Source organism: Rhodamnia argentea, chromosome 6 (genome assembly GCF_020921035.1).
Source record: "Rhodamnia argentea isolate NSW1041297 chromosome 6, ASM2092103v1, whole genome shotgun sequence".
Lineage (NCBI taxonomy): Eukaryota > Viridiplantae > Streptophyta > Magnoliopsida > Myrtales > Myrtaceae > Rhodamnia > Rhodamnia argentea.
This window is the reverse complement of record NC_063155.1, coordinates 17,794,814-17,817,636: the sequence shown is the minus strand read 5'-3', so window position 1 is coordinate 17,817,636 and position 22,823 is coordinate 17,794,814. Positions and strand designations below refer to the sequence as shown.

Genomic DNA, 22,823 nt, shown 5'->3' with positions numbered 1-22,823 from the left:
TATACTAACGCTTTGAGATAAATGCAATTTTCCGAACTCTTCTGCATTGATGTACATAGGTATATCTCTATCGGTACAATGATTAAGAAGCTATACAATGAAATCCTACAAAATGCATGCAAAAACCAGATTATCCTTGAAAGAATGATTGCAGAACTAATTTGCGCTGGCTCGGGTGATGAGGTTCTATCGTCTAGTACCACCTATATTGATTATTGACAACCATATCCATGGTAGCATCAGCTTGCAGTCCTTGAATGGAGTAACGCATCATTGCTGTTACTGCAATACAATCAGTTGCGCTTCACATTTCAGTACCAATCTACATGTTTGGTTGAACTCTTCGGCTGCTTCTTTGGCTTCCGGAACCGATTATTCTCGAACTTGGCTTTCACAATTAAAGAGTATAGCAGATCTGCCTCAGCAGAAGTATCATAAGGCACGTCCAAGATGCTACAAGGAAAATGAACAGGCAAAAAACCACGTCAGCTTATATGGATGAGTAATAGGAGAAACATGGATCACAATAAATGCAATAGTGGGATTTCCACTCTCTTTCTTTTCTCCTTTGTGATGGAACTTATCACTTAAGCAAAACCAAACATATAAAGGGTGCTTAATTTTGATGAACTGAACAAACACTGCATCGAAAGGTATGATTAGATGCCACCCTAGAACTAGGCAAAAGCAATAACACAACCATAGCCAAGGTACAATATGAGTGCTTTTATCTGTTTCTTTTTCTTTTTTGGCCAAAGAGAGCTTTTATCTAATTGACTAGGCAAGCATGTATCTAGGAGATTATGGTGAATGACAACCTGTCAAGTAATTCTTCTAGGATAATTCTCTGAGAAGGAGTCGCATAATGAATGCAATTACTGGGGCACTGGCCAACAGCAAGGTGCACCTGATAGTCATCACCATTTCCTGGCAAAACAGCAGCTTCAGTTCAATGGCTAGGGCGCCTTACTTCTACTTGGAAAATAGGGAGTGACAGCAGATGCTTATGCATATCAAAAATAGGGAGGACTTCGCCTAGCAAAACTCACCTTGGGAAGTTGCACGAGCAGTTCCTGCAGATGTAGCAAATGTAAAAGCATGTGGGGCTGCTTTGACACATGAGGACGGACACCCTGCAGAAGATATGGAACATTCTGCGATGAACATAAACAGGGCCAGCGAACTCTGTGTCTCAAGTCAGATTTGGTTTTGTGGTTTTGCAAGAGAGAATTAGGGTGTCTAATATTCCTGATTTTCCCCATACAAGCAACTAGAAACAGGGTTTGCGTTGCACTTTGGAGCTGGCAAACCACTTCCAATTGCTAGTGAGGAGTCACAAAAGGTTCCTGCCTTGCAAGCTTTATCTTTGCCAGATATTTCCTTGATTACGAACTAGACAAGAGAGTACACACTTTAGAGGCCTAGATTGCAGCTAAAGCCAGTTTTACAAAAGCAGAATCCCATTAACAAGCACCCTTTTAACAGGTATAGGCAACGCTGAATTAATAACTGGATTTGCAGAGGTTCATGAGTAAAAGGATAAAGCCAGTAATGAATACCTTTGCCGGCACAAAGAAGCTCATTCACAAACAGATCAAGTGCTTCACATTCTGGTTCATCAAAAGGATCCAGGCATTCGCTGGACAGAAAACGGAATGTTACTATCATACTAACAAAAATTATACCATAACCGACTCCAAACCTTTTGACTTAACATCAAATATGAACAGCAAGTCCCCCAAACAGTTGGATCTAGTTCACAAACATAAATAGCTCATGAGTACCTAAGAAGAGTAGAAGACTCAATAACATCTCAAACTTCCAGATAACAGACTTTTCTTATTTTCTTCCAAATTACAGCCAAGAGAGCATATAAAGGTCTGAGTCTTAAGTTCAACTGAAAAATACTCCACCAGCTAATACTGCAATCTGAAGGCATAATGATCTGCCTCACCTCTCAATGATTTCAGACCGGCTGCAGTCGGATAGCATCTGCACACATCATTCCTCACCATAATCACCAATTTTCACTTACCATAATTGTAGTCACCAGTTCATAAACATGGCAAGAACTCTAGAAACTAGACACACTTTGTCAACCGAATAGCTTCCAAAAATGAAATTCAGGCGGTCGTACTCACAACACATACGTATCTACGAGGTGAGTATTTGCAGAGCTTTCCAGAAAAAAAAAATCGAAAAAACAAATGTGAGGTCCCTCGAGCAGTAATCAGAATTAACTTCTGGGAGACCATTCCTTGCCATTATTCTAAACACAAATTCCAGATGTAAAATATTTCAAGGTGACCATTCCTTGCCCTTATATCCTAGTTTTGTGGAATTCCCACTGATCAAAAAGCAAACCATGTTTCATGATAAACCAGCTATAGTACTATTTGTAATAGCAGACACCAGTAGAGTGATTTAACTGATTCCAGAACAATAGTAATCAGAACCGAGAGGGTCCCCCTGCTTCTGCCGTGACAGAAGTTTATATTTTTCTCAAGAAAATCATTCTTGCAAGTGGTGTTCATCAAGCAACATTCATTTAGCTTCGTGGTTAGTCATCTCTGTATCACCCCATATGCCCAAAGACCCTGCTTGCGAAAAGAGAACTAGGCGGGGCGATTATCCACCAACTATGCGTCAACCAAGCGAACAGGAGAGCGAAGTACTGGGGTCAATGATCAAACCTCGTAAGCTTGAATCACGAGCCGAATCATCGCATCAGAATCACCATCTCTGTTCACGTCAGGATGGTACTGCTTCACCTTTCCATCAGAAGATAACACAACAAATCAACCGCTTCGATACAAACCAGAAAAAGTTCGAAACCTATCCACAAAGCTCATTCTTTTCGTTCATACTTTGGCTCGGAAAGCGGCTTTGAGCTCGGCAGCGGAGCAGATGGGCTCGACGCCGAGGACACCGCGAGCCGACGAGCTGTCGAGAGGGGCGTCGCCGAATCTCCCTCTGCAGCTCACGGAGAGATTAGGCCTCGACGCGGAAGGGGAAGAGATCGGCGAGCCGGTGAAACGCGGAGCCGTTTCGGTGACTCGTAGAACTGAAGTAGGCGACGAACTGGAGAGACACAGAAGGCGCTCCATCTTCGTCTTTCTTTCCTAAGATCGTCACTACTGAAGCGCAGAAGAAGAAGAGGACGACGACGACGACGACGACGACGACGAGACGATGAGCGGGTGGAGGACCAGACGACACCGTCTCGGTTAGGATGACGTCAGAAACGCCCCCACGTGTGGACGAGAGAGAATCTTGCTCGCTTTTAATTTGTCGGGGCCATTTTCGTCTTCCTATTCTTTTCTACTTAAGGAAATTATGTCAACCACATCCAACAGTGTAGACAAATAAAAAGAGCAAAAGAACTTTAATGATGGATAAGGGTGAACCGTCTCCAGGCCGGTTAATTTCTAAATTCTACCCTGGAACCGAGTCACGCTCAAGTTAAGTTTCTCATTCTTGAAATCGAGAATCAAAATGGTCCTCGGATGAATCAACCGAGTAGGGCCGGCTTTCTGGTTGAGCTTGGCCCATACGCCAGTCCCTAATTCCCGATTAGCTCATGATAAATAAAGATAACAAGCTAGGCCCATACGCCGGTCCCTAATTCCCGATTAGCTCATAATAAATAAGGATAACAAGTACATTTTTTTTCCATTTAAAAATATCAGAAATTAATAGACTATATGTGAAAAATTATGGATAAACTATATTGAAATTTATATGGAGTATTATCAAGGAACTCTAATAAAATTATCTAAATTAGCGACGTTTGGTATGAGAGGTGCTAATGTGAATAGTAACTTTGATAAGTTAATCCAAGGTGTCACAACTTCTTTATCAAAGTAGTTTTTTTTTTTTTTTTTTCCTTAGCGACTTCATTGATTAAGATCGGAAAGTGTGGCTACCAAAAACTCTCCAAAGTTTTGTCATTTGCTCACAGTACTTGTCAACTTTCGATAATAATAATAATAATAATACATGGACCGTGTAATTTGGTGTATTAGATGTCTTAATTTTTCTTATTTCCTTGGGAATTCAAGCCATGAACATTCTGTCTGGTTATACCAATTGCTTTAAAGTTGACTCCATTGCACGAAAATGAGAAGGTGACAGCATTGAGTGGAGAGTCCATGGGCAAATAATGCAAAAGAAAGGGAATATAACGAGCAAGGTCAAGTTCGAACTTTCCATATTTACAGACACCCTGTAGAATCAGAAGTCAATGTAGAGTTCTATATCATTTATGACTGCAATGCATCACAAAACGTAGGGTGTCATGTGGTTGAGATTTTGCAGCTTCTATTGCCATGATTCCACCCAAAAATGTCGAATGCTACGTGTTATTGAAATGGCGGTCTGGTCCCCGGTTCCGGAAATTGGGAACCGGCACCACTGGTCCGGTTTTCGATTCTTGAGAAGAACCGAGCAGGACCGGAAGCCGCTCACCCTTAATTCGCACCTAGCAAAAGCACCGAGAGTAGATTTTAATAAACAACGTAACCGGGAAGTAGATTTTAAACTAAGATGAGGTAAAACTGAATGGAACCAGGTTTGTAAATCGATGATCTTGCGTAGTGTTGGGGGAGAGTCTGTCCCTGGTCAAGGGAAGATTCCCGATTGCCCCCATAAATTCGGCGGCATGTTCAAACCTGAGCAACGAGAGACCGAAGACATGTCGGAAAACCGACATTAACCTAGCTATTGTTTGCAATTCTTCTGGATCCCAACGTGAACATTACTAGCCCATCTTTTGTCGTTTGCAACTCTTTTTGATCTGTCCTAGTTGAGACTCGAAATCGAAGGTGGAAAAAGTTGCAGTAAGAGTTAAAACAAAAGAAGAATACAACGCGACAAGGTGAATAAAAAAAAGCTACGTTACCCTGAGCTGTGTCAAATGTAGAGGGATTTGCTTTTAAGCTGTGACTGAAAATTTGTTTCCTGCATGATTTTGTGGTTCAACAACCTCCAGAATTGACGCATAAACTCGACATTTTAAGCACAATCCTAAATTACAGCTTCTCCAAGGAATCTTTTCACATTAAAGGGATCAAGCCTTAGAATTCCTCCTAAGCACTTCGAATCGAGGTTGATTCGGCATGTGGATGTATCCATGGCTTGCCATTCCTTTCTGAGTTTTCTTATTCATTTTAAGCATTGATTCCTGGGCACCCATATACTCATCGACTGACGAGGCGTGGATTCCACATGATGAGAGGCCTTGGCTGCAATTATGCAAGAGAATGTGAGAGAATATGGGCAGTGAAAGCAAGCGGAAATTTTGAATCGGCATAGTATATCGGACTAAAGTATTCTATAATTCTACGGTTGTGAAATGTTTTTCCTTCTTTCTGTACACACACCACCCCCCTCCTCTCTATTGATTTGGTGATTCATAATGCTTTTGATCAGATTCATGACAATGCTGTGAGAGGTAATGCAGGCGTTAGAAGTTACGCCTTCTTTGTGAAGCTGAGCAAAATTTGCATAGACTACCGTAGCAGGTATAACAGGACAGTCCAGCCAATTCACTTGCATCCACAAAGATGCACGCATCTGTTCATTTAGACACATTCATCAACACTAGCAAGAATTTTCTCTCCTCCCAGAAGTTGCTCTGCCTTCCCTATATCTGATCATGAATGCGAATATTTTGAGATAGGTACCGGGGTCATCTGAGAGATGAGATGCAATCCGTTCCACATGCTCCAACATCTGATAGTCAGGAACAACCACAACTATGATGTCATCTTCTTTTTCCACTGGTTTTGATAAAAGAAAAAGAAAAAACAGAACTCCATATGACACATCCATGATGGCAAACTCAGGACAATTGAACAGAATGATAAGAATCCAGCCTTCATCAACTTAATTCAAAAGGGGTTCAAGATATAGCATAACATCAGAGGAGGAAAGTCACAATAACTTCACTAACAATTCCTTGTACGAATCTTGGCATTGGTCAAAAGATGGATAAACTCTCACTAGCATCTGCATTAAACAAAATCGAAATTAACCATAAATAAAGCAACTTTTAACTGCATCCGTAGGTCTTAATTCAATCTTTAAAGTGGAGATAATAACTTCACGGTGTAATCACCATCAACACAACAACTGCAGCTTCATGGGGTGACCGCCTGAAGTAAACCGGTCTTTCACTAATCTCCTCTCTGTTACCCATCCGCAAAAACTAAGATGGAAGAGACATTTCTCCGAGAACACTTCAAAAGGCTCTCATCACAAGCACAATGCAATTCATATATTTCAAATTTTCACAGTTGTTAACGCGCCGTTCAAAGACAATTCGAGCCCCAACCAAAGGCTTTTGAACTCGGCTCTAGCACCATGAAAACCGAATCGGCCACGGATCACCGGAAAAACATAAGCTATTCCGAAGCGCCTTGCCGAGATGCCACAACACAATGAATCCAGAGTTCATTCGTCGAATTAGGCAGTCAACGAAATGGCGGATTTAGCTTAGCCGTAAATTACGAATTACCTGAGACTGAGCTCAACAGATACGATTGATGAACTTGGAAGCGAAATCGCACGGAGTCTGAGGATGAAGAGGGCGTACGGTCGGGGACGACGATCAGGTGAGCGAGCGGGATGGAGAAGGAGAGCGATCGCATGCTTCCCCGCCAATCCGGGTGCGCAACTCGAGCAGGAGACCTTCTTCCGCGCCGATTCCGGCGCCGTCGCAAGCCGTCGAAGACACGCAGTGCTGACGTGCACGAAGGGGTTGATATTGATTGGCATCGCCATCGACGCGCTGCATTTCAGAGTTTCTTCTGAGCTTCCCGGTGAGGGGTGGGAGCGAGGGATGTCCTATACTCCTATCCATATTAATTTCTTCTAAAACTCGACCAAAACCACAAAAAAAAAAAAAAAAAAAACCAAGGCTAAGACTTTAAAAAACTTTTTTTTTTTTGCTTTAATGAATGTTTAGGGATCTAATTATATGGTTCCCTCGCTAATGTTGCCGAATTGGGTGTATTGTATCTTCAGTCCTAGACATGGCCACGGGCCGATTTGGGCCCGGAACCGGCCCATTGATCGGGACCGACGGTTTTGAACCTAAACCGGCTCGGCCCCTCACGGGCCGGTTCCGATTTTAAAAAATTAGGAACCGGTCCCCCCCGGAACCGGAACCGGGCCTTGAATCTAGCCCGGAACCGGAACCGGCGATTCACGGCCCGTGGCCATGCCTAGTCTGTCCCCTCATTCTCTTCTTGAACTCCGTGTTCACACCTAAATTTCGATTTTTCCTTAATCTATCAAAACAAGTGCATCGAGAAAATTGATTTTTCCTGTCCAACAGCGAAGAATATTTTCCAATTTTTTTTCAGATTTTATATCAACATTGGAAAATATTGTTATTTTTTTAGAAACGCTTCATTCTCCGCGAAATGAAACGGAACTTCAGCCCTTCTTTTTGCTCGATCTTTCAAATTCTTTTATACGTTTCCCTCGCAAAACCATCTTCTCTGTATAGAAAAAGAGTTATTATTCTCGCTTGGACCCTCGAACCACGTCCCTCCCTCTCTCTCATATTAGTTTCGTATTGGGGCACTTTAATGAGCAAAAATCTATATGCTTACCGCACGAATGCCGTCCTCAATTAAACTTGGGAATCTCATCGAGTTTAAGGACATTGGACACGCACCGGCTAGCACATACTAGAAACTATTCGAGTATATGTTTGGATTGATGAAAAGAGCTATGTCTTTCAAACGCCGATAGTTGGATAAATGGAAACCATGATCTCGATCTCGAATAAAGTAGCTTACGAAGCTATTCGGTGCAAGAAATAAAAATAAATAGTCATTTCTGAGACGGTCCTACCGGTGTAGGCTTGCTCAACGTGTGTGATTATTCGGTCGAGTTACTAAAGAGCCCACGTTTTAATAAGAAAGACCGATGTTCGGTTATTTGAGGATAATTACTTGCATAAGGTTCAGACTTACGACAACAAGCATCATGCATCTCGTAAAATTAATCAATTTTAGAGGAACAACATCAACATCAACAACATAATTATCCCAAACTAAGTTGAGGTAATCAATTTTAGAGGAAGTGAGCGAAAAAATACATCGTATCGAATGACATAAGGAATTTACCCAAGGCACAACTTGTTAATTTTTACTAGCCGTTACTATTTGTTGAGACTTTTTTTTATCAAATGGCCTTTTACCACGCAACTTTAGCTTCATCCCTCCATGATGCCGATGCCTCCGCTTTGGCCACCAATGGCAACGGGATCTCTTCTTCTCGTGGACTCTCGCACCGTTTCCTCTCCCCTAAGTGTTGGCTTCAGAGTAGCGGTGAGCATATAGATTTACGCTCATAAAAGCGCCCTAATACGAAACTAATACGAAAGAATTTGAAAGGTCTGAGCGAGCATAATAATTTTTTCTATTCTTTTTTTTGTTTTTGGTCGAAATTTTTTTTCTATTCAGAGAAGGTGGTTTTGTGAGGGAAATCTATGAAAGAATTTGAAAGGTTGAGCAACAGAAAAGGCTAAAGCTCCGTTCATTTCACAGAAAATGTAGTGTTTCAGAAAAATATTTTCCGGAAAGTCATTTTCCAGGAATATAATAATATTTTCCGTCGTTGGGATGAAACTTGAAAATGAACTGGAAAATATTCTTCGTCGTTCGACAAGGAAAATGAATTTTCTCTGTACACTCATTTTTATAGATTTCTATTATTAGTTTTTCATTTTTTTTAAAAAAAAATCAATTTCTTAATTATCATTATTTTTCTATTTTCTTTTTTTAAATTTTTTTTTTTTTCTCTTCTTCTTTGGCTAGTCGCCGGTAGCCGCAACGGCCGGCAATTGGCCTCAAGCAAGATTCAAGCTCGTCAAATTTGGCAAGGTGAGGGTATGGAAGCTCGAGGCCTCGCCTCGCCTCCGGCCGGTCATTGGAGGAAGGAAAAATAGAAAATAAATAAAATAAAAAATTGCTATCCGAAAATAAAAAGAAAGCAAGAAAAGAAAAGGAAAAAAATGATTAAAAAGAAAGGGAATTTGCATGTGACACGGTCTGGTTCGACCCCGAGGTTTCCATGCACGATGGATGGTGGCCTTCCAAGGAAGAATTCCCTAGAGATTTCTTGAGAATTCTAGAATGATCATAGGGGCGGGCGATGTAGGAATTACAAAAAAAGTACATATCTTTGTAATTAATACGGGTAGTTAGGAGTTGGGAAGATGTAATCTTTATCATTAGATCCAAGAGAGATTTACAGTCCGTATCGCACAAGTCTTCATATATTAGAGGTTCTCATTTCCTCATTGTATTATATCATCTCACGAATAACACAAAATCCAGAGCTTCTCTCTATGAAGATCCTCTGCAGTTGCAATCAATCATTTATTGACCTCAATCTCAGATTGTGTTGTCATATTCAACTTATATCGCGCGCCTCATCATCCATGCACACTACTAAAATTCCAATGCTCAAACATACCAAATGACTATTGGCTCATGATACGAAAGGGGATGGTGCAAATTAACAATATCGTGAGCCAGAAATAGAAAAATAAAAAGAACATAAGCCTTCTGGGACGTACCAAAACAGCATTCGGCACGATCGCATGCCGGCACACCAGCACAAGGTCGATAAGGGACTTTGCTTATATCCCCCATACTTCTGGTCATCTTCCTTGTAAGCAAGTAAGAAGTAAATTATATTGAATTTTGTCGAAGGGCCAACCCTTTACACACCCGCATATTGATCTAAGCAGGGCACGTAAACCCTCATCTAAGTAGAGCAAGTAATCAGCCTCTAATGGCTCTTATTAAGATGGGTGAATTGTGCTGATTCTATTCCTGTAAAGGCAAAATAAGGTTCAATAGTTTATGAAAAGGCATTAATTAAGATCCTAGAAACACTCAACTAATTTCTAGTATGTCTTAGTCTATGCGTGTCCAATGTCCTTAAATTCGATGAGATTCACTAGTTTTAATGAGGGCGGCATTCAACGGTGCATGCACCTAATACTAACAAAGACAACACCCCCCCAACCCAACCAAAGACTCCGAACCAGGACGACAGACGGAACAAGTTGATATCAGAACCCAAAACGCCCACTCTCCTTGACTGTCCTCTTCGCAAATTCGTTGTTCGTCGCCAACACATTAGCGACGATGCCGCGACACTGTTTTTCCAAGATGAGGTCTCCGGTTATGGCCGAAAAGAATGTCGAAACTCCACACAAAAGTCCTTTGATCAACTCACCCCACCCAGCTTCCAAGTTCCATCCAAGTCAAGGTCAAGAGCCCACCGAAATCTCCCCCAAGAAGAGCTTCGACCTTGAGCAAGAAATCGCCAAATCCATCGACCGCCACGAAATCGCGCAAGTTGCTCTCGCCTTTTAGATTTGCAAATGGATTGATGTCCCATTGAAGAGCAGGAAATACGTGCTGAAAGAGCGACATTGTGTCGATGACGAACGGACTGAAACACGAAGGGGGTAAATTTCTCGTCTGCTTCATCGGAGAACGACATATACAAACGTTGTGACGCATTGCATGTTGGGGAATTTATCCCTCTAGAGTGAATGAGAAGGAAATGTGGGAGTCCCACATAGGATGAGAGGTAGATGAGAGATGGGTTTATTAAGTGGAACCTCACAAATGGATTTGGGCCCCAAGGGACACCCCACTTTTGTGGAGGAGGGAGGACCTACGCAAATAGATTTCGGCCCGCGCGCCTCCGCCGCTGGCTTGGTTCGGTTCAGGGCTTCTTATATTCCATTTTTTATTTTTTGCCCATCGGTCTTTTATTTTTTACCGAACAGACACATAGTCGAACAGAATTGTCTAGAAATTTCGGAGAATAAATTCGGAGAATAACGAACAAATACAATTGTTCGTAAGGAGTCGGTCGGTTATGAAAAACTACCGCCCGAATTCAAGCTTCGTGACTCTTCGTGGCTTTTCGTCCAAATACAATTGTTCGTAAGGAGTCGGTCGGTTATAAAAAACTACCGCCCGAATTCAAGCTTCGTGACTCTTCGTGGCTTTTCGTCCAAATACAATTGTTCGTAAGGAGTCGGTCGGTTATGAAAAACTACCGCCCGAATTCAAGTTTCGTGACTCTTCGTGGCTTTTCGTCCTTCCAAAAATAAATAGTCCTCGAATAGGCCATTTCGGGACACGTTTTCCTTTTTTCTGAGCATACATTTCGGTTTTCTCAAAATCTTGCACACCTGTTTTCCCCTCATACATTCCGTGCGATGATTACGCAAAGTTACGTTCGTTGGAGTCATTTGAAGAAGTACCGCTTCGGAGGAACGTGATCCGTTCTATCCCGGGAGACAATTGTCCAACGTCCTCGGGTACGAAATTTGTCCGAATTGAGGGGATAAATTTATCTTAAGGAGACAACGATATTCGTTGGGCTCGGATTAATCTTCTGCATACTCGTTTTTCATTTGACTAAAGGTTAGTCTTCCAATCTTATTTTCTATTTATACGAACTTACACGACAACATTGCAGTCATAAATGATATAGAACTCTACATTGACTTCTGATTCTGCAGGGTGTCTGTAAATATGGAAAGTTCAAACTTGACCTTGCTCGTTATATTCCCTTTCTTTGCATTATTTGCCCATGGACTCTCCACCCAGCGTTGTCACCTTCTCATTTTCGTGCAATAGAGTCAACTTTAAAGCAATTGGTATGACCAGAGATATGTTCATGGCTTGAATTCCCAAGGAAATAAGAAAAATTAAGACATCTAATATACCAAATTACACCGTCCATGTATTATTATTATTATTATTATTATTATTATCGAAAGTTGACAAGTACTGTGAGCAAATGACAAAACTTTGGAGAGTTTTTGGTAGCCACACATTCCGATCTTAATCAATGAAGTCGCTAAGGAAACAAAAAAAAAAAACAAACTTTGATAAAGAAGTCGTGACACCTTGGATTAACTTATCAAAGTTACTATTCACATTAGCACCTCCCATACCAAACGTCGCTAATTTAGGCACTTTTATAAGAGATTGAGCATCTTGATAGTGCCCTTATATGATATTCATGTTAGAGTTCCTGGATAATACTCCATATAAATTTCAATATAGTTTATCCATAATTTTTCACATATAGTCTATTAATTTCTGATATTGTTAAATGAAAAAAAATGTACTTGTTATCCTTATTTATCATGAGCTAATCGGGAATTAGGGATGGGCGTATGGGCCTAGCTCAACCAGAAAGCCGGCCCTACTCCGCTGGTTCATCTGAGAACTATTTTGATTCTCAATTCCATGAATGGGAAACTTAACTTGAGCGTGACTCGGTTTCAAGGTAGAATTTAGAAATTGACCGGCCTGGAGACGGTTCACCCTTATCCATCATTAAAGTTCTTTTGCTCTTTTTATTTGTCTACAGTAATGAATGTGGTTGACATAATTTCCTTAAGTAGAAAAGAATAGGAAGACGAAAATGGCCCCAACAAATTAAAAGCGAGCAAGATTCTCTCTCGTCCACACGTGGGGGCGTTTCTGACGTCATCCTAACCCAGGCGGTGTCGTCTGGTCCTCCACCCGCTCGTCGTCTCGTCGTCGTCGTCCTCTTCTTCTTCTTCACTTCAGTAGTGACGATCTTAGGAAAGAAAGAAGAAGATGGAGCGCCTTCTGTGTCTCTCCAGTTCGTCGCCTCCTTCAGTTCTACGAGTCACCGAAACGGCTACGCCTTTCATCGGCTCGCCGATCTCTTCCCCTTCAGCGTCGAGGCCTAATATCTCCGTGAGCTGCAGAGGGAGATTCGGCGATGCCCCTCTCGACAGCTCGTCGGCTCGCGGTGTCCTCGGCGTCGAGCCGAGCTGCTCCGCCGCCGATCTCAAAGCCGCTTTCCGAGCCAAAGTATGAACGAAAAGAATGAGCTTTATGGATAGGTTTCGAACTTTTTCTGGTTTGTATCGAAGCGGTTGATTTGTTGTATTATCTTCTGATGGAAAGGTGAAGCAGTACCATCCTGACGTGAACACAGATGGTGATTCTGATGCGATGATTCGGCTCGTGATTCAAGCTTACGAGGTTTGATCATTGACCCCAGTACTTCACTCCTTTTAACTATCTCCTGTTCGCTTGGTTGACGCATAGTTAGTGGACAATCGCCCCGCCTAGTTCTCTTTTCGCAAGCAGGGTCTTTGGGCATATGGGGTGATACAGAGATGACTAACCACGAAGCTAAATGAATGTTGCTTGATTAACACCACTTGCAAGAATGATTTTCTTGAGAAAAATATAAACTTCTGTCGCAGCAGAAGCATGGCGACCCTCTCTGTTCTGATTACTATTGTTCTGGAATCGGTTAAATCACTCTACTGGTGTCTGCTATTACAAATAGTACTATAGCTGGTTTATCATGAAACATGGTTTGCTTTTTGATCTGTGGGAATTCCACAAAACTAGGATATAAGGGCAAGGAATGGTCACCTTGAAATATTTTACATCTGGAATTTGTGTTTAGAATAATGGCAAGGAATGGTCTCCCAGAAGTTAATTCTGATTACTGCTCGAGGGATCTCACATTTCTTTTTTCGATTTTTTTTTCTGGAAAGCTCTGCAAATACTCACCTCGTAGATACGTATGTGTTGTGAGTGCGACTGCCTGAATTTCATTTTTGGAAGTTATTCGGTTGACAAAGTGTGTCTAGTTTCTAGAGTTCTTGCCATGTTTATGAACTGGTGACTACAATTATGATAAGTGAAAATTGGTGATTATGATGAGGAATGATGTGTGCAGATGCTATCCAACTACAGCCGGTCTGAAATCATTGAGAGGTGAGGCAGATCATTATGCCTTCAGATTGCAGTATTAGCTGGTGGAGCATTTTTCAGTTGAACTTAAGACTCAGACCTTTATATGCTCTCTTGGCTGTAATTTGGAAGAAAATAAGAAAAGTCTGTTATCTGAAAGTTTGAGATGTTATTGAGTCTTCTACTCTTCTTAGGTATTCATGAGCTATTTATGTTTGTGAACTAGATCCAACTGTTTGGGGGACTTGCTGTTCATATTAGATGTTAAGTCAAAAGGTTTGGAGTCGGTTATGGTATAATTTTTGTTAGTATGATAGTAACGTTCTGTTTTCTGTCCAGCGAATGCCTAGATCCTTTTGATGAACCAGAATGTGAAGCACTTGATCTGTTTGTGAATGAGCTTCTTTGTTTCGGCAAAGGTATTCATTACTGGCTTTATCCTTTTACTCATGAACCTCTGCAAATCCAGTTATTAATTCAGCCTTGCCTATACCTGTTAAAAGGGTGCTTGTTAATGGGATTCTGCTTTTGTAAAACTGACTTTAGCTGCAATCTAGGCCTCTAAAGCTTGTACTCTCTTGTCTAGTTCGTAATCAAGGAAATATCTGGAAAAGATAAAGCTTGCAAGGCAGGAACCTTTTGTGACTCCTCACTAGCGATTGGAAGTGTTTTGCCTGCTCCAAAGTGCAACACAAACCCTGTTTCTAGTTGCTTGTATGGGGAAAATCAGGAATATTAGACACCCTAATTCTCTCTTGCAAAACCACAAAACCAAATCTGACTTGAGACACAGAGTTCGCTGGCCCTGTTTATGTTCATCGCAGAATGTTCCATATCTTCTGCAGGGTGTCTGTACTCATGTGTCAAAGCAGCCCCACATGCTTTCACATTTGCTACATCTGCAGGAACTGCTCGTGCACCTTCCCTAGGTGAGTTTGGCTAGGCGAAGTCCTCCCTATTTTTGATATGCATAAGCATCTGCTGTCACTCCCTATTTTCCAAGTAAAAGGAAGGCGCCCTAGCCATTGAACTGAAGCTGCTGTTTTTCCAGGAAATGGTGATGACTATCAGGTGCAACTTGCTGTTGGCCAGTGCCCCAGAAATTGCATTCACTATGTAACTCCTTCTCAGAGAATTATCCTGGAAGAATTACTTGACAGGTTGTCATTCACTATAATCTCCTAGATACATGCTTGCCTAGTCAATTAGATAAAAGCACTTTTTGGCCAAAAAAGAGAAAGAAACAGATAAAAGCACTCATATTGTACCTTGGCTATGGTTGTGTTATTGCTTTTACCTAGTTCTAGGGTGGCATCTAATCATACCTTTCAATGCAGTTTTTGTTCGGGTCATCAAAATTAAGCACCCATTATATATGCTTTGTTTTGCTTGAGTGATAAGTTCCATCACAAAGAAGAAAAGAAAGAGAGTGGAAATCCCACTATTGCATTTGTTGTGATCCATATTTGTCCTATTACTCATCCATATAAGCTGACGTGGTTTTTTGCCTGTTCATTTCCTTGTAGCATCTTGGACGTGCCTTATGATACTTCAGCTGAGGCAGATCTGCTATACGCTTTAATTGTGAAAGCCAAGTTTGAGAATAATCGGTTCCGGAAGCCAAAGAAGCAGCCCAAGAGTTCAACCAAACATGTAGATTGGTACTGAAATGTGAAGTGCAACTGCTTGTTTTGCAGTAACAGGAATGATGCGTTACTCCATTCAAGGACTCCAAGCTGATGCTACCATGGATACGGTTGTCGATAATCAATATAGGTGGTACTAGACGATAGAACCTCTTCACCCGAGCCAGCGCAAATTAGTTCTGCAATCATTCTTTCAAGGATAATCTGGTTTTTGCATGCATTTTGTAGTATTTTGTTGTGTAGTTTCTTATTCATTGTACTGATAGAGATATGCCTATGTACATCAAGGCAGAAGAGTTTGGAAAATTGCATTTATCTCAGTGTTAGTATATCTATCCGGCCACATAAAAGGTTGGACATTGAGGCGGTTGTAAATCAGTCAGAGCTGTACGCCTTTTCAGTTGACTTGTTCGGGGGATGTTGCGACTTTGAGCGGAAGTTTATCTTGTCGTGAATGGATCGCTGAAATGATGTCTCTGCATCTTTATTTGCATCAGAAAGGAATTCCTCAGTGGTCCGATGTTTGAACAATGTCCATCATCAACATTCGGTTCATGAAATCATTGCAGTTACAATGTCCAAATCAAAATGACCTTCTTGTTTTATTTTTATGGTCATTAGAACCAGCTTAGAGGCAGAGCCTGTTAAAAGAGCATAGACTGCATCCACACGTCTCAAATGCCTAGAGATAGGAATCGAACTCAAATGCGCTGCTTCTACAGGTGTGGAGTTATTCTCGCCTTCTTACATCTTTGAATGTAAAATCTCATAGTTTTATCTTTTTGTCTGGACATGATTCCACTTCTGGAAAGTCAAATACCTATTAATAACAATATTAAGTACAGGATACACTTAGTTATAAGAGCACTACTTTGAAATGGCTTTCACAAGTCGATTTAATGATGAGAAAATTCCGGCTGCTGTATTGAAGAACGATGGACCCTTCTCGGACTTCTCTTCCACATCTCCGTAAATTATCTGCCAAAGTAGAATGTTTCACTGTCAACCGATGCATGTTTCTTCACTATTTGAAACCCAATGCCGACGTCTTAGTAGAGATTTTATAAAAGCCAGTCATCCAACAAGATTTGCTAGGCACATCGATACACAATTTATGCATCATGTCAATGTGAGATACAAGTTGCCGTCACTCAAGATAATAGGTTGGCTAACCTCAAGATCTTCTGCATCTGGACGACTAACCATTTCCTTTGCAAGCAAATATCGGTTTGGCCTATCCTTATCATCGTAAAAAACCTTCCACAATCTGGTGCCAAGTGAAAAGGGAGAACAAAATATTAGGGCTGAAACACATGGAACACCAATTGCATTGGGTGTTCAAGAAGAGCACCATGACTGTTGCTCAGAATGGCCAGATGGTCGCAGATAATGGAGCAACTTTGGTATCAATATCATGACTCGCAAAATTGATATAAGGTTACCTTATAAGCTGCAAATGATCAGACAATAACTCAACTAGCCAGAGTCAATCCACAATTTTGGTACTAAACAAGCTAGACACCCATATTCACTAGCATCGCGATACAATTAGTTGACCATGATCACATATTTCTGACATCAAATCGTATTGGTTTTACCAATTTTTTTATTCTCCGAGGGACACAGTCGATGGGAATCAATCGAGCGCGAAGGGTGCAAGGCATCGATGAGGGTTTCTCGCGCGTCGCTTTCCTACGCGAGATTCTATTCTCCCTCGGTGACTTTAGCCGCAATTTATCTCGTTGGAGGTCAGGTCATACATCGGAATGCGACAGCAGGTACTAGGATCGTGTTACAGGTCATAGCCGACAACGAGCACAAAATGACTTTTAACTCATCCTGTGAATCAAGTTCACAAACCAATACTATAGAGCCTTTCACAATTCATTTCATCAAGCGAAAGTTTTTTTCATAAAGCATTGCCTAAATAATTTCACATGTATTCAATTCATGAATTTTTTCAGAGATGCTTTGATACGTCATTTCGAAATAATCAAAATAGTAGTAGCTCATTTCCCGATCCTGTTTTACTTAGCAAATAAATTTTAAACGGTGCCCCTTTTTTTTTTCTTTTTAATAACCATCGTGCCATGCCATGCCATGCCATGCGATTCCTCTTTGATAGCTTATAGCATGTCCGTCTCCTATTATTTTCGAGACGGGAGTATCCAAATTATATAAGAAATAAACACTACTCACCTCACAATACAAAACCGAAAAGTTGATGCTATTTCGAGAGGAAAAACTCAAATTTCGATCAATTAAGTGAGAAACAAAATTAGCTCAACTAAGACTCAGCTAAACCAAGGTTATTATATAATAAAATGACCCCACTGCGCCCATGGAGAGCTTGCACAAAGCAAAATAACTACCGCCGTCCACCGTATTGCGGCAGCTCGCGCACCGAATCCAAAACGGTTTGTTTGAACTCTACGGACGCCCGTTTCAAGTGGGTCCTAAGTCATTTGAAAGCTAACTCGATTTACTCGGAACACGAACGTGCTCCGACTCAAAAGATGGTCGAAGCCAGATGAAAACTAACCTTAAACACAGTAGTTTGAATCTGGTTCGACAGTGCACAACAAACTTCAAAATTTCGCTAGGACCAAACAAAATACCGAACCGACTTCTATAAAATTCCATGGTTCCGCGGCACCCTAGAATTTCCTTACAACATGATTTTATGATTCAACAACCTCTAGAATTGACCCGTAAACTCAATATACAACACAATCCTAACTTACATCTTCCGAAGAAATTTTCTCCGAATTAAATTTGGCTTGCCGAGCTGTCCAACCCGATTATTACGGTCTTTGCCATTTGTTCTGAGTTTTATTATTCATTAAGCGTCAATTCTTGGGTAATGTTCACTTTTGGTTGCGAATTTCATTCAGTTTTTCCTTCCCCAGACACGACCACGATATTCATGACTAGGCATAAGCATTTAAAGCATCAATTGATATCTTCTTGACTCTGAACTGAGTTTTCTCTTGATGGTGATCCCCTCTCATATTAGTTTCGTATTACGGCACTTTTATGAGCATAATAAATCTATATGCTTACCGTACGAATGTCGTCCTCGTTAAAATTAGTTAATCTCATCGAGTTTGAGGACATTGGACATGCGTCGACTAGCACATGAGATGCCTTTTTAGCCTAATCCCTCCCTTCTTAATGAGATGCCTTTTTAGCCTGATTACTTGCTCTACTTAGATGAGGATTTACTTGCCCTATTTAGTTGATTATGAGGGATTTTCTTTCAGAGATCATGATAGGAGTCGATTGCGAAAATGGGTATATAAAGGGTTGGCCCTATAACAAAATTCAATATAATTTGCTTCTTACTCTCTTGCAAGGAGATCACAAGCATGGGAAATACAAGCAAAGTCCCTTATCCACCTTGTGTTTCTGTGCCGGGATGCGATCGCGCCGAATGCTGTTTTGGTACGCCCCCACAAGGCTTATGTTCCTCTTATTTTTCTGTTTCTAGCTTGCGATATTGTTAATTTGCATCTTCCCTTTCCGTATCATGAGCCACAAGTCATTTGGACGTTTGAGCAGTGAAATATTAGTGGTGTGCATGGATGATGAGGCATGCGATATAAGCCAAATATGATGACTCAATCTGAGAATGAGGTCAATGAATGATTGATCGCCAATGCAGGGGAACCAATACGCGTCCGGTGGCCTGAGTTGGTGGGACAAAATGGAGAGAAAGCGAAGGCAGTGATTGAGAAGGACAATGCGTACGTGACAGTCGTACTGGTACCAGCGGGAAAAGCAGTTGTGCCAGCCGATTTTTGCTGCAACCGAGTACATGTTTGGATCGATGAAAAGAGCAATGTCTTTCAAATGCCAATAGTTGGATAAGCGGAAACTGTGATCTCGATCTCGAATAAAGTAGCTTATGAAGCTATTCGATATAATAAATAAAACAAATAATCATTTTTGAGGCGATCCTATTTTACTCACTGGGTCTGGTTTTGAGAGAGGTTTGGTTTTGCTTTGTACGCTTGCTCAACGTGTGTGGTTTCTCGGTCAAGTTACTAAAGAGCCCACGTTTTAATAAGAAGACCGATGTCCAGTTATTTGAGGATGATTACTTGCATAAGGTCTATTTAAGACAAGCATCATGCATCTCCTAAAATTAATCAATTTAGAAGAAGTGAGCAGAAAAATACATCTTATCGAATGACATAGACAAATTTACCGAAGGCACAACCTGTTAATTTTGATTATGTGATCGAGTTCACTTGTCTACCCACCACTGCTTCTGAAAGCCGAATTCGCGTGTACTCTTATTGCAGATACTCAGACTGGATATTTGTGCGGACATTCTGGTGGGTAACGAGATGCCAAGGGGTACATCTGGGGGGCACACAGAAAAAGCGTCTGACGACCCCGGACGCACCAACGGTAGATTCTCGTTTGGAAATTGGTCTTTCGACGACATTGAACAACTAATTTCTCCGAACCTGTTCGAAGGACTAATTACTTTAAATTTTGTTCGTGCTTGCAACGACAAAAGCTTGTGCGTAAGCCGTAACCGCAATTATCATACGGTAATAATGGCTGTCCCTAAGTTTCCAGAAAGACTTTTTCTTCGACGCTCATATCGCGTGATCAAAAAGTACATAAAAGACTTCGTTCTTCCTCAATTCTATGCCGGGGAGATGTTGGTAGGACCAGCAAAGGCCCTCCTCATGGATGAAATCTCAAAGGGGTTGGATAGTTCCACTACTTTTCAGATTGTCAGATACATGAAAACAAGTTTATAGTACTTGTCTTATAGTATGCTAATAAGCAGTAGTAATCTTGCAAAAAAGAACTTCATCAATTTTTGCGGAGATGTAGGGAAATCAGAGCATATCGATTATGCTTTCTTTAATCACAGAATCGTGGTAATACGAAATTACAATCCAATTCTATATCTTTATTCTGCTCTTAGAAATTCTTAGTCGAACATTACTGAAATGGGACTCCTAACAGAGTACTTCTTGGAATCCCACCTCAAATATCCTTGGGAGTAATTACCGGTCATGCCCGCGCAACTTTCGCGCCTGAATGTGACAGAATACGTTGCTTTCTGGTTCAACTTTGAGAAGCTTAGTATAGCCGGCTTCACACTGATATGCACGCCTTGTGGGGGAACAACCACGACAGCATAAGACGAATTTCCCGTGCCAACATTAGTCACCTTCCTCGTAAATGTCTGCGGAGGTCCGAGGGCAACTGAAAATGAAGGGTAGTTCAGCTCTCCCTCGGGAATGCTAGATGAGCATTTGACTGGTTTCTGAGCAATTGCAGCTACCTGCTTGTCCGTGTATCCCAGCCCACAGAGATAAGGAATGTAACCTTTGGGTTGAATGTCGTAAACCAATCCAGGGTCAATGGCCTTTACCGGATCGACATGGCCTGCTCCGACGGCAAAGACATCCGCAGGTTCAAGTCTTTCATCCAGGATCGGGTTTTGCTCAATGTTTAGCTTCTTAGCCGAAGTCATGATAGCGGATTTAATAGCCGCCGGAGACCAGCCTGGATGAACGGCCTTTATCAAAGCTGCAATGCCACTGAGGTGAGGGCAAGACATGGAAGTGCCAGAACGGATGTGGAAGTAATGCTTGGCTTTCGCATCATTTCTGACGGGAAACGGCCATGCTGCCAATATGTTCAAACCAGGACCAACAATGTCCGGCTTCAGAATTCCGGGGCTAATCGAGCTCGGGCCTCTTGAAGAGAAGGCAGCAACCACCGGAGCAGTCGGGTTTCCATATGTGGTACCTTTGAACACGATCGTGGCAGTAGGAGCTCTGGTCGAATTAATGTAGTCCTTGATGTCCTCACCTGTGAAGTAGCTGACTTGAGAGGTGGGAAGGACATAAGCATTGGCCAAATTAGTGAATCCATCCAATCCTGAGTTAATTGAAATCATAGCGGCTCCCCCAGCTCTTTTCACCTCTATGTCTGGGTTCCATCCCCCAAATTCACACACGACAACCTTTCCTTTCACTTCGCTGGTTCTCAACGCTCCCTCTTCACAAAGTTTCGATCCTCGTGTATCGTCAATCCCAGGATACACCAGTGGCAATAAAGTTGAAGGAAAGGAGGGTTGATATACCGTCTCACCTTCGTACTCCACTCCGTTGCCGAGTTTCACGTTGGAGAGGAAGTTCCTATCGATGCTGCTTGCCCCTACGGTGAGCACCCACGGAGCCATGTTGGATACTGTGCCTGAGGAAGGACCAGAGTTTCCAGCCGCAGAGCTGACGAAGATGCCCCTCTGAATGGCTGCAAAAGTGGCTATAGCCATGCCATCCATATGGAATGGAAGGGAGAGACCAGCGAGCGAGAGTGAGAGCACGTCGACACCGTCTACAAGGGCAGCATCAAATCCGGCGAGTAAGTCACCCTCAAAACAAGACAATGTGGAACAAACATGGTATATTGCCAGATGAGCATATGGAGCCACGCCAACAGCCGTGCCTTCAGCCATCCCAAGCATATTGGCATGGGGCACAGAAGCACCAGCTGCCGTACTGGCCGTGTGAGTGCCGTGCCCCATATTGTCCGTTGGTGGCGTGGTCACATTTTTCTTGGCCGCACTGTTGAAGGTCCTGGCACCGATTAATTTGTTGTTACATTGCCATGGCATGAAATCGCACCTCCCCTTCCATTTGGCCGGTGGAGGCGGCATTCCGGCTCCGCTGAATGAAGGGTGATCAGGTGTCACTCCCGTATCCATCACGCCAATGATAATTCCCTTCCCCATTGTTGAGCCATTGAAAGATCCCTGAAGCAGCGGTAAGCCCAAGAACTGGGGGCTGTGTGTCGTTTGCAGGGGATATACTTGCTCTGGGCGAGCTGCCACGAATCCGGGCTTTTGCCGCATCGCAGTGACTTCATCCGGAGTCAGCCTTACGGCGAAACCAGTCATCACATTCCGATAAGAATGAAGCACGCGCTGCTGGTTCTTTGAGGCCATAGAGTCCGTGGGCAAAAACGAGCGGTACCAGGACTCGACATCTCCCAACTCAGAAGGGTGGTGGCCGTCGGGGGGACTGACCTGGACAATGTAGGTCCTCTCCAATTGAGTCGGAGATGACAGGCCATCGGGAAGAGAGAACTTGGGATGGACACTGGAAAACCAAACAACGAGGCAGAGGAGATGAATGAAACCCATAGTTGATCTTAGTGCAGAGTGCGGATTCAAAGTGCTGGGAATGGCCTGGTTTGCTTTCGGCGACCGACTTACTCTATTTATACAGAAGCCAGGATGGAGATTTGGCCAGCCTGTGCATATCACTATCAGGTCAGCCGTGAGTAATACATCATCTTGGTCTGTCCCTCAAGAATAACTTTCTTCGAGTGGCCTCTA

The 22,823-nt window shown here is 42.2% G+C and overlaps 3 protein-coding genes across 3 annotated transcripts; 1 reads left to right on the top strand and 2 right to left on the bottom strand.

Annotated features, from left to right (window-relative positions):
- Positions 1-27: 27 nt before the first annotated feature.
- Positions 28-3,152, bottom strand: LOC115751715. The gene is made up of 7 exons (XM_030689678.2): positions 2,868-3,152; positions 2,694-2,771; positions 1,955-1,992; positions 1,560-1,639; positions 1,050-1,133; positions 819-927; positions 28-453 (listed from the first exon to the last, which is right to left on the bottom strand). Exons 1-7 carry the CDS (start codon positions 3,105-3,107, stop codon positions 312-314), a joined length of 771 nt encoding a protein of 256 aa, XP_030545538.2. The 5' UTR covers positions 3,108-3,152; the 3' UTR covers positions 28-311.
- Positions 3,153-12,634: 9,482 nt separating this feature from the next.
- Positions 12,635-15,607, top strand: LOC115751730. Its single transcript, XM_030689696.2, has 7 exons — positions 12,635-12,902; positions 12,999-13,076; positions 13,789-13,826; positions 14,142-14,221; positions 14,648-14,731; positions 14,854-14,962; positions 15,329-15,607. Exons 1-7 carry the CDS (start codon positions 12,663-12,665, stop codon positions 15,468-15,470), a joined length of 771 nt encoding a protein of 256 aa, XP_030545556.1. The 5' UTR covers positions 12,635-12,662; the 3' UTR covers positions 15,471-15,607.
- Positions 15,608-20,242: 4,635 nt separating this feature from the next.
- Positions 20,243-22,628, bottom strand: LOC115729620 (subtilisin-like protease 4). Its single transcript, XM_030660232.2, has one exon. It carries the CDS (start codon positions 22,626-22,628, stop codon positions 20,403-20,405), a length of 2,226 nt encoding a protein of 741 aa, XP_030516092.1. The 3' UTR covers positions 20,243-20,402.
- Between the last annotated feature and the right edge of the window lie 195 nt (positions 22,629-22,823).

Bases quoted from the DNA above. Each gene is read 5' to 3' on its own strand.
- LOC115751715 (XM_030689678.2), bottom strand. From the start codon at position 3,107: ATGGAGCGCCTTCTGTGTCTCTCCAGTTCGTCGCCTACTTCAGTTCTA. The intron at 2,772-2,867 runs GTATGAACGAAA...TCTGATGGAAAG, and splicing joins AAGCCGCTTTCCGAGCCAAA to GTGAAGCAGTACCATCCTGA. The intron at 454-818 runs GTTGTCATTCAC...TTTTCCTTGTAG, and splicing joins CTAGAAGAATTACTTGACAG to CATCTTGGACGTGCCTTATG.
- LOC115751730 (XM_030689696.2), top strand. From the start codon at position 12,663: ATGGAGCGCCTTCTGTGTCTCTCCAGTTCGTCGCCTCCTTCAGTTCTA. The intron at 14,732-14,853 runs GTGAGTTTGGCT...CTGTTTTTCCAG, and splicing joins TGCTCGTGCACCTTCCCTAG to GAAATGGTGATGACTATCAG. The intron at 14,963-15,328 runs GTTGTCATTCAC...ATTTCCTTGTAG, and splicing joins CTGGAAGAATTACTTGACAG to CATCTTGGACGTGCCTTATG.
- LOC115729620 (XM_030660232.2), bottom strand. From the start codon at position 22,628: ATGGGTTTCATTCATCTCCTCTGCCTCGTTGTTTGGTTTTCCAGTGTC.